The sequence below is a fragment of the Canis lupus genome, chromosome 37 (assembly GCF_003254725.2).
Source record: "Canis lupus dingo isolate Sandy chromosome 37, ASM325472v2, whole genome shotgun sequence".
NCBI lineage: Eukaryota > Metazoa > Chordata > Mammalia > Carnivora > Canidae > Canis > Canis lupus.
In genome coordinates, this window is record NC_064279.1 from 10,398,579 (window position 1) to 10,410,091 (window position 11,513).

The following is an 11,513-nucleotide window of genomic DNA, read 5'->3' on the forward strand; positions in this document are numbered from 1 at the left end:
CATTTGGTTTTAAGAAGCAAGGCATAGGGATCCCTGGGTGGCGCAGTGGTTTGGCGCCTGCCTTTGGCCCAGGGCACGATCCTGGAGACCCGGGATCGAATCCCACGTCGGGCTCCCGGTGCATGGAGCCTGCTTCTCCCTCTGCCTTGTCTCTGCCTCTATCATAAATAAATAAAAATTAAAAAAACAAAACAAAAAAAACCCACAAGGCATAAAAGCCCCAATGTTGGCAATCCCTAAAGTGGAAACAAAGCTATCTTTCCAAAGACTTAAGGAAATATATACAGGGAGAAAAACGGTGCTAAAAACAAACTGTACAGTCTTATCAATTTCATAAGCACAAAAATTTATTTTGAATATATCATTTTATACAGTAATTACTTGAAAAAATGTTCATTACTTTAGCTATTTAATGAATCAAATTATCCAAGCAAAATAAACATGGCAATACAAAAATGTAAGAAATTTACAAAAGCTATACAAAATAAATTATTTAAAATTAGACTGATACAGTCTGTAAAATCTCTTCAAGAGAACTATACACTTACAAATCTATGTAGCTTTTTTTAGGGGGTAAAAGAAAGGATGCTTTAAGGCTTCTTTGAGAGTAATCCTTTTAGCTGGATCATACTCCAACATTTTCTCGATGAGGTCAAAGAGAAGCTCATGTTCAGCATCCTGAGAGAGCATAAATTCCTGAAAAGAAGAGTCAACAGTCCTTTCAACCATCATTCATTATAATTTTATTTCTCTACCATAAAGAGAAGGGAATCTCAAAGTTTTAATCATATAGCAATGGCTCAGGCTCACCTTCAGAGGTTTACAGCGCCGTGAAACATATCTGCCAGCAGAACTGTGTTCATCCCAGTCTAATCGATCATGATGGAAATATTTACGTTTCCTAAAAGTAAGCAATAACCAGTCATTTTTATAATGTCAACCATGAAAACTTAAAACATCTAGTGAAAGTGACTGGTTTCATCATTATGCTTTTATAAATCAAAGATGAACACTTTACTAGAGACTTGAAAAGATACCCTAGTTACTGCCTTCCCAACAAAGTAATTGGAGTGAAAAAAGAATGTCTAACACTTCATTGTTTAATAAAAACATACCTGGTTTTCTGTATCATATGTTTTGGTAAAGGTCCAAGAATCCTTTCCATCATTGCCAAATGCTCCTTACTATCATGTGTCTAAAACAATAAACAAAACTTGTTAAGCACACCGTGTGCCTTGATTTCATTTACATAGCTGAATTTCTAGTCCATAAATTAGAGATCAAAAAAGGAAGGTGATCATAAAAAAAAGGGCAAACTCTTATCAAGTTACAGCTGCAAAGTATTAAGGCCCACAGAACAAGCTCACCAATGATTTTTCTCCCCATGAACAGAATTACTGTTTATATTTTAAAATGTTTTAAATAAAATGATAAATTATGAAGGAAATATAATACCCAATAGCATCAAGTTACAGACTTTTATTTCTTTATACTTCACAAGTATATAATAAGGGGTGGGGGGAGAGCTGCTTAAAAGTGTGTATACTTTGCCTTAAAGGGCTCATTTACATAAACAAGCACCTTTTTTGAGCAAAGTCTTGAAACTAAGCACTGTCACTTACTGGAAATACTGTAAACCCAAGGTAGTATTCAATGAGAATGCATCCTATACTCCAGACATCACATGGCTGAGACCATCCTAGGGCTGTAAAGCAAAGTAAAAGCAAACAAAAAACTTCAATATTTCTTAAAGACATTAAAACAACAACAAAAAAACCACAACAAGCCAGCATACAATTTAATGTCTGAGCTAGAAATACCCTAAGGAATCATTTAAAGTGTATTGTAATAGGATAACATATGAATTAGGGCTCTGGAGAGAGACCTCTGGTCAAGTTCCAACTCTAGCCCACTCTTTTTGGGACTAGTGATTTGGGGAACTATTCCCCCCCCCCGCCCCCCGAGTCGTAATTTCCTAACCAGTAAAATGAGAGTTACCTACACCATCCAAGGACTTGACAAGAAAAGTGTCTGAGATATAATAGGTGTGAATTATATCTTAAAATCTCATCACATTACATATATGCAAACTCAATTCCAGGAAAATTAAGACATTTAACTCAAAGTATTAGAGCTATCTGGAACAAGTATGAGCTTAAAATCCTTAATATGTTTTATTTATCTTGTTTTTTTTTTTTTAAAGATTTGAGAGAGTATGCATGAGCCATGGTGGGGTGGGGGTGGGGTGAGGGTGTCAAGGAAAGAGGAAGTAGAAGCAGGCTCCCTGCTGAGCAGGGGACTTGATATGAGGCCCCATCCCAAGACTCTGGGATCATGACCTAAGCTGAAGGCAGACACTTAACCAACTGAGCCATCCAGGTGCCCCAATGTGTGTTTTTAGACTCAGAGAGAGACTTCATGCACACATAAGCTAGAGGAAGGCAGAGGGACAAGCAGACTCCCCACCAAGCAGAGAGCCCAAAGAGTGGCTCCATCCCATGACCCTGAGGATCATGACTTGTGCCAAAGTCAGATGCTTAACCTACCAAGCCACCCAGTCACCTCCTATCCTTCATGTGTTAAGTTAAAATTTTTTTTCGGTATTTTTTTTTTAAAGGTTTTATTTATTTATTCATGAGAGAGAGAGGCAGAGACACAGGCAGAGGGAGGAGCAGGCTCCATGCTGGGGGCCCGATGTGGGACTCCATCCTGGGTCTCCAGGATCAGGCCCTGGGCTGAAGGCGGTGCTAAACTGCTGAGCCACCCGGGCTGCCCCAAGATAACAATTTCTTTTTTTTTTAAAGTTAACAATTTCTTAAAGAAAAAATTATAAAAAAACTAAAAAAACAAAACAAAACAAAAAAAACAAAACCACAAAGAATAAGACTAGAGCTATAAACTTTAAAGTTGGCTTCAGTAAAGATATATGCAGGTTCTCAAAAGCACAATTCAGAAGCAAGTTACCTAGCACCTGGGGGTGGTGGTGGTGGTGTCTGCTCCCCGCCACATGCGTGCAGGCATTTGCACACAATCTCTATTAAAATAATAATAAAAAAAGAGAAAGTATCTTACCCAAAATAACTTCAGGCGCCCTATAATGTCTTGTAGATACCAAGGTACTGTGATGTTCATCATCATAGGTTGCACTTCCAAAGTCTACAACTTTAATATCTGCATTTATTAAGGTTCGTTCATCACGTTTCTAAAATCACAAACAATGGGTTAAGGAGGCATGATATTAAGAAGGCACAAGATATTAACTTCAAACCATGAAGATAATACACTGAGAAGCCTTACCATTTTGGGATTATATGCCTCTGTGTAGTCAGACTGCACAAATAAGATGTTTTCAGGCTTTAAGTCTGTGTGAGTCAACTTGTTACTGTGCAGAACTGAGAATGAAACAGAAAAAGTTGCTGTAATCTGAAAATCAAAAACCCAACCAAACTCAAAAGCCCTACAACAAAAAACCTGATGCCTTTTCTACATGTCCAAAATTGTCAACATTCAGTAGCCTGCTTAGAAAACCTCCCACTACCCTCAAAGTTAGTCCACTGCCAGCTAACTGCTCAAAAAGTATAGTAGTATTTTTCTTCAGGAAGCAGAGATTTGCCAGTTTCCAATGACAGCTTGTAATATTTGTAAAATTGTGTGGATTTTTTCTGGTTGGCAAAGTATATAGTCTTATTAAGAATAGCATCAATGAAATTTACTGAAAAAAAATGAGATTTACTGAGAATATGAGGATATTTAATATTAGCACAAAGCATTAAAAATACTTTTAGCCATTATTTAGAAAGCAGATACATAAAAGTGAGATTATCCTACTTGATGCTACATTGATAAAGAAATGACTAGTCAAGGAAAGATATGAATCTAGACATCACCAGAGACCATGAAAACAGTTATCAGAACCATAGTAGCAAGTCTTCTGAAGTAGGATAGTTATAAATAAATACAGCTAAATTTGTCTTTCTACATGACAATGTATTATATCATAGACAATATAACTACTTAATGAATGAAATGCGAAACTGACCAAGTGCTTATCATCTTTCTCATCCCTATTCTTAAGTCAGGCTTCCATAAGCTGTATGTTAGATCCCATTTTTTCTTAAAGATTCAAATTAGTCTGCATTAAATTAGTCCCAATAACCTCAAGTTTCTTAAAGATATGCCAAATACTTACAATTCACTGACTTGCATATCTGATATGCCATCTTCCTGATATGATCCAGACGAAACGGCAGAAAACCATTTTCTTTAATGAAGTCGTAAGTACTAAGTCCTAGTAGTTCAAACACAATGCAAATGTGACCATGATGTTCAAACCACTCCAACATCTGGACACAGCGGCTATAAACACACGAAAAATAACTGAGTACAGCCTCTCACAATTTAAATCTACCTGAGAGCATTTTCTGAGTTCTACACTTTGATACTTACAATGTACTGCTGGGGTCTGTTGTATTCAAGTGTTCCAGAACTTGTATTTCTGAGCGAGCAGCTTCACAGTATCTATCCACATTTTTAACTATTTTTACTGCTACATGTCTACCTCCTCTGTTAGAGAAAGTTAAAAAAAAAAAAAAAAAAAAAAGTCAAAAATTATGTTCTCTCTGAAACGACTGATGTAATATATATTGGCTAACTGAATTCAAAAAAATAGGGGATTGCTAGGTGGCTCAGCGGTTTAGCACCTGCCTTCGGCCCACAGTGTAATCCTGAAGTCCTGGGATTGAGTCCCACATCAGGCTCCCTGCATGGAGCCTGCTTCTCTCTGTATCTCTCATGAATAAATAAATCTTTAAAAATAAATAAACTTAAAAAAAAAAAAAAGACATCTTCTTCCACTTTTCTATCACTCTTTTCAAACTGTACTACTACTGCCATTTTGTTTTCTTGCATTTACTGGCTAGCATTCGATTTTATCTAACTAAAACTAAGTACTCTCTTCTAATTGCAACTCAATGTAAACAGTGAGAATGATCCTCAGGTATATGAAAGAATCAGTTAACACAAATACATGCTGAATGACCCAATTGTTTTTCATCAAACCACCACTCATATGAATTCTTTATTGGTTGTTCAACTAAACTATATATTAATAGTCGAAATTTAACAAGAATATTGAGGTATCATTATTTCAATCTGTAGTCCAACTATAAGACTCAAAACATGTAAAAACAATTTCTTCTTAAAAAAAAAACAAAAAACAAAAAACAATTTCTTCTTGTATTATCTGTCACCAGCAAATATTTACTCAAAATTTTTCATTTTAGGGATGCCTGGGTGGCTCAGTGGTTGAGCCTCTCTGCCTTTGGCTAGGGTCCTGATCCCGGGGATCCTGGGATTGAGTCCCACCATCAGGCTCTCTGTAGGGAGCCTGCTTCTCCCTCTACCCCTCTCTCATTAAAAAATATGTAAAATCTTAAAAAAGAAAAAAAAAAAAAAAAAACACTTTCCATTTTGTCTCAGTTACCAGAAAAGATGGGGTATGGGAGGGGCCGTAGTAATGAGCTCTACTTCTCAGAGCCTCACTAATAGTAGGAAGCCTTTTCTAATTCACTCAGAAAAGTTCTGCCCTTCAGAAGAAGTAATTCCAACAGGAAACACGGCAAAGGAAAAAAATTTTTTTACACTATCTCAAGAAATTTCTGTCAGTAGTTTAAAAGGCGTAAGTAGGGGGATCCCTGGGTGGCGCAAAGGTTTAGCGCCTGTCTTTGGCCCAGGGAGTGATTCTGGAGACCCAGGATTGAGTCCCACGTCAGGCTCCCTGCATGGAGCCTGCTTCTCCCTCTGCCTGTGTCTCTGCATCTCTCATGGATAAATAAAATCTTTAAAACAAAATAACATGCATAAGTTAAAAAAAAAAAGGCATAAGTATTAAATATGTGATGCCAATTTAGAAAGAGTTCTCACCCGTGGCTGTGTTATCAATTATAGCATCTGTATGTTATGAACTACAGTATTTTCTAAAAATACAGATTCCTAGCTAACTACTCTGTAGATGGCATCAATATGCCTGGGCTAAGTGCCGTTCCAAATACTCCTAACATAAAAACCAAGATTGTGGGAAGTTCTGATTTAGATCACTAATCTGGGGGGTGTAGGGGGGAAGAGGAGAGGAGATAGTCACAACTGTGCCCAGTGGGACAACAAAAAAATACGCTCTAAAAAAGTAAAATCTGCTCTCAACTCAAAATTAAGGGCTACAGGGGATCCCTGGGTGGCGCAGCGGTTTGGCGCCTGCCTTTGGCCCAGGGCGCAATCCTGGAGACCCGGGATCGAATCCCACATCGGGCTCCTGGTGCATGGAGCCTGCTTCTCCCTCTGCCTATGTCTCTGCCTCTCTCTCTCTCTCTCTCTCTGTGACTATCATAAATAAATAAAAAATTTAAAAAAATGTTCTGAAAAAAAAAAAAAAATTTAAGGGCTACATACACTATTGCCCTTTAAAAAATTTTGGGGGCAGCCTGGGTGGCTGAGCCGTTTAGTGCTGCCTTCAGCCCAGGGTGTGATCCTGGGGACCCAGGATGGAGTCCCACATCAGGATCCCTGCATGGAGCCCGCTTCTCCCTCTGCCTGTGTCTCTGCCTCTCTAATAAATAAATAAAAATTTAAAAAATAAATATAAAATGAGAAAAGAGAGGGAGCAGCACATGGGCTTCATCCTAGGACCCGGAGATCATGACCTAAGCCAAAGGCAGATTAACCAAGTAAGCCACAGGCATCCCTAAAGGGTTGGTACCTTTTACTAGGAATTTCCTACATCAAAGCAAAAAAAACCCAAGGGACAGGATTAATAGTGTATCTATCATAGTCAGAACATATTCTAAAGCTAAGCAAATTTTCAATTACTGCTGATAGCCCCAAATGCAATCACAAGCTAGGAAACTTACGCTTTATGATCAATGCACTCCACGACTTTTCCAAAAGCTCCTTCTCCTAAAGTATCAACAATTTCATCTAAAAAAGAGAAATAAATCTCAGTTATACCAGGAAGTGGAAACAGTTTACTTAACATAATAAATGCTATCAATACAGATTATTCTAGTTGATGCTACAAATTTCCTTATCACTAGATATTTTATTGGTCAACACTGTCAAAAAACATTTATAACTATTTTTAGGTCTAATTTCATTCTTAAGCTCATTTTATTAACTTGATTTACTGTTTTTGGAACTTCTGCTTAACAAATATTAAATTTCTAAAGAAAGAAAAAAAACACAATCCCCGCCCACCAAAAGAAATGGAAAACAAACAAAAAAACAGAGAAAGAAAAAAAGATTTCCAAATCCCTGAAATCTTTATATACAGATTATGTTATCTGAAAAGTTAATAAGTGTTGAAAAATATTCTATACATCTTGCACTTAGTACGTCTCCACTCTGACAGATCAGGTGACCCTCCTCATCATCCTCTACACTCCTGGTTCTTTTCCTTCGGTGACTCTTCTGGAAACGTCAAGTGGGCGGCACCAAGATCATCCAGCCAATCAATATACCCGAGTGAATTCAGGGCAGAATACGAAATTCATTCAGCGGGGAGATATTCAGGCATTCAGATACACGCCAGGCCACAAACGGTTGGCAGGAGCAATTTCAAATTCAGTCCCCAGAAATTCACAGGGCACATAGTTTATGTTAACAGGAGAAAAACATGGCAAGGAACAGATTTTCAGATAAGATACTCAAAGTGGCAAGGCAACAAAACATAATACAATTGTTTTTCTTAAAAAAAAAAAAAATGCTAAGTTGTAGCATTCACTGAAATATAATTTTAAGTTTCTAGTGTTCTAATTTAATGTTGCAAAATCGTAGGATGTAATATTTACTTGGTCAAAGTAGGCTGTGGCCAAATTAAGATTTCCTAGCTAATCTAAGAAAACAAATATCGAAACAGTAAATAAAATTAAAGTCCTAATTTTGGGGAGAAAAAAAATTTGGCATATAAGAATAACACTATACCATTTAAAATGTCATCTGAAATGATCTGCAAATTAACCCATAAACTGTAATGTTCATATCTGTTGATTTCCTTAGTGAAAAAAAAATTAGAGCATGCTTTGCTAGAAAAAGGCATGCCTAACTAAACCCTCACCCATACAAAAATAAAACGCCTATTCTACTTTTGTGATAAAACTTCAATTTATTAAAACAAATCAGATTTCTTGAACTACCATAAAAATAAACTAAGTTAATTACTTCTACTGACTCACTGGAGTAACAATTAGTTGCCAACTAGTAATAAAACCTGTTACTCTAACTTAATATGCACTGTATTTCAGGAATTTCCTACTCAATGCACAAACACAGAAAGAATCCAAGTTAAATTGAGATGACTTCTTTTTAAACAGAACTTTCTCAAATGATCAAACACAAATCAAGTATTCCTGTTCCATGTGAGAAATAAACTTTAAAAAATATTTTAAAAGAGCTCATACCCCATGTGAACGATGGTGTGAAGTACTATGGTGATTCCTGTGTTTGCTTTTATAACTACTTCTTCCACTTCTCCCAGAAGACTTGCTACTATGGTTCTGATATCTGCTTTCATGGTCTCTATGGCGATGTCCAGGTTCACATCCTTGACTGTAGTCATTTCTGTATTCATCAATGTAGCGTCGACTATGATAATCTTTCTCATTTATGGATCTACTTTCCAAATAATGGCTAAAAAATAAAAAACATTTTTAATGCTTTATGCTAATACCAAATATTCTTAAAATCTCAGTAAATCTCATCAAGACACTAATCTTAATAAAACTATGCTTTCACATGAGAAAAAATCCCCAGTTTTTTCCCCCCAAAACATAATTTTTACAAACATTACAAGCCATCATTGGAAACAGGAATGGGACTCATGGTTAAGTGATACTGTAATTTTAGTCATGAAAATAAACCCCTCCTCCTTTTACTGACATAACTGACATACATTCTAATGAAATGTATTTTTATATGGAGACACTTTAAATACCATCTTTACCTATCAGATGTTTTAGAGTGATTATATTTGCAGCGCTTGTTCTCCCGCGCACTGCTATGTGATCTCTTCCTTCTTTTATGACTGCTGCTGCTTCTCCATTTTCCGCAGTCCCAATCTTTTTCATCCCAGTCAGGACAATAAGTTCTCTTTGAGTGTCTCATCTGTATAAAAGACAAGTTTTCCCAGGTAAGTTGTATCCCACTTGTCAACACTGAGCAGTTTAGTAAAACTCTTCTTCGCAAATTCACTCTAGCTATGACTTTTTCAATCTCCATTTTTAAAAATATTTTATTTTTATTTTTTTTAAAGATTTTATTTTTAAGTAATATGCACACTCAGCATGGGGCTGAACTTACAACCCCGAGAAAAAGTCACATGCTTTGACTTAGAAAGGTGGCCCTCAACTGTTTTTATTTTTTTTAATTTTTTTAATTTTTATTTATTTATGATAGTCACAGAGAGAGAGAGAGAGAGAAAGAGAGAGAGAGAGAGAGGCAGAGACACAGGCAGAGGGAGAAGCAGGCTCCATGCACCGGGAGCCCGATGTGGGATTCGATCCCAGGTCTCCAGGATCGCGCCCTGGGCCAAAGGCAGGCGCCAAACCGCTGCGCCACCCAGGGATCCCTCAACTGTTCTTTAAAATCAAAGTTCGAAAGTAGTTGTTAACCAATCTAAAAAAAAAAAAAAAAAAAATCACTCATAAATCCAATTAGTGCACTGTGCCAAAATGTGGAGTCCAAACTCTATTAATAGACATTCTGCCATTATCCACCTTATTCTAAGATTTATTGAAAGCACTAGGAAAAGAAAAAAAAAATGAGGTGGGGAGCCAGGAAATCCAATTTACCAACTTTGGTAAGATCTTACCCCTTTTCTGTCAGCAGCACAAAATTACTACCCGTCCACGTATCTAACTCGCCTCATTCAACTCCAACTCGAATGCAATCGTCAATGTTCTTAGCGACAGAACCCTCACTACTATTTCTCCGTGAAGAAGATAAACGGATCAAACTACCAAGGCCTTTTATCATACACAGAAGTCAACGGTGGCATTTAAAAACCACAACATACCATCTTTTGAGGTACCCAGCACACGCTATACCCAGTAAGACCTAGCTTATTCCGAAAGCAATCTTACAAGATCAACTTGGGGGAGGGGAGCACCTTCTTTTCAATGTTTTGAACAGAAATTCCTAATAACTTGAAAAAACAAAACAAAACAGGGCAGCCCGGGTGGCTCAGCGGTTTAGCGCCGCCTACAGCCCAGGGCGTGATCCTGGAGACCCGGGCTCGATCCCGCGTCGGGCTCCCTTGCATGGAGCCTCCTTCTCCCTCTGTCTGTGTTGTGTCTCTGCCCCTCTCTCTCTCTCTGTCTCTTATGAATAAATAAAATCTTTAAAAAAAAAAAAAAAAAAGAATGAGGGCGGGCATCCCTGGGTGGCTCAGCGGTTTAGCGCCGGCCTTCGGCCCAGGGCGTCATCCTGGAACCACGGGATCGAGTCCTGCATTGAGCTCCCCGCAGCCGCCTGCTTCTCCCTCTGCCTGTCTGTGTCTCTCATGAATAAATAAAACCTTTATGGAAAAAAACAGTAGATAGCATCTTTTCATCTCAACCACCGTTCCTAACAGTACTAACTGAAGGGACGCCACCACGTCTTTGCATATAAACTATAAACCAAAAGGCTCCAGCTGCTCCCTAGAGGTTGGGGGCAAGGCGGCGCAAAATTCTATGGCGCAAGACGTCTCATAACCTGTCTCGTCTCCCACGCACCTTCGAATACACCCTATTATTTCTGCTTCTCCGGGCTCTGCGAAACCTGATTTTGGTTAACGCCACCGAGGACAAGGACACTCGCGACCTTCACTCGAATCCTTTAAGACTCGACTAGACGTTAGGTGATACCGAGTCCTGTCAGGTCAACGTGATCTACTTGCTGCGAACACAGCGGCTTACGGGAGAGCGACACGCACATCCAGGGACCCAAGTACACAGCAGCCTCAACAGGAGCCTCGCCTCCTCCGCCCCGCCGCCATCTTACAGCTCCGCCGAAGTGGCCAAGGCCGCCGCCGACAAAATGGCGCCCGCGGGCCCTTGACCCGGCGATCCCCGCCCAGCCGTCAGTCAGGCGCTAGCCCTCGCCAGCGTCCCGGGCGTTGCGGTTTAAGGAGAAAATCGCGGCCACAGGCTCGGCGGCGCTAGGAAGACAAGCAGGCTGCCTTCACGCAACCCCGGGAGGAGGCGGCGGGGGGGGAGGGCGGAGGGTCGTCGTGCCGGAGATTACAGGCAGCAAACAAGCGAGAGGGCATCACCAGGAACAGAAAGAGGGCCCTGACACCTAGCCCGCTTCGTCCTGCGTCTTACCGTCCCGGCCAGACAGCCCAAGCCGAAAGAGGCAAAGCTTGCAACGCGACAACGGGGAGGAGCCCAACTGGCTGCGACGGGCTCCGACAACAAAATGGAGGTGACAGCCGCAGCGTCGGGACTCGACTCGAAAACACTGGTGACGCCGCGAGCGCGTCTCGC

General features: G+C 39.4%; 1 protein-coding gene across 3 annotated transcripts; it reads right to left on the reverse strand.

The window, feature by feature from the left end:
• Positions 1-322: 322 nt before the first annotated feature.
• Positions 323-11,501, reverse strand: CLK1 (CDC like kinase 1). 3 transcript variants are annotated; one of them, XM_025441503.3, is made up of 13 exons: positions 11,352-11,501; positions 8,990-9,150; positions 8,448-8,676; positions 7,368-7,458; positions 6,903-6,969; positions 4,447-4,563; positions 4,190-4,356; positions 3,298-3,392; positions 3,073-3,202; positions 1,623-1,705; positions 1,116-1,195; positions 811-901; positions 323-696 (listed from the first exon to the last, which is right to left on the reverse strand). In XM_025441503.3, exons 2-13 carry the CDS (start codon positions 9,148-9,150, stop codon positions 553-555), a joined length of 1,455 nt encoding a protein of 484 aa, XP_025297288.1. In that variant the 5' UTR covers positions 11,352-11,501; the 3' UTR covers positions 323-552. The 3 variants fall into 3 exon arrangements, with proteins under 3 accessions (XP_025297288.1, XP_025297289.1, XP_048962575.1); XM_025441504.3 differs by lacking the exon at positions 11,352-11,501 and adding an exon at positions 10,761-10,901; XM_049106618.1 differs by lacking the exons at positions 7,368-7,458; positions 8,990-9,150; positions 11,352-11,501 and having other exon boundaries at positions 8,448-8,588.
• Positions 11,502-11,513: the final 12 nt, after the last annotated feature.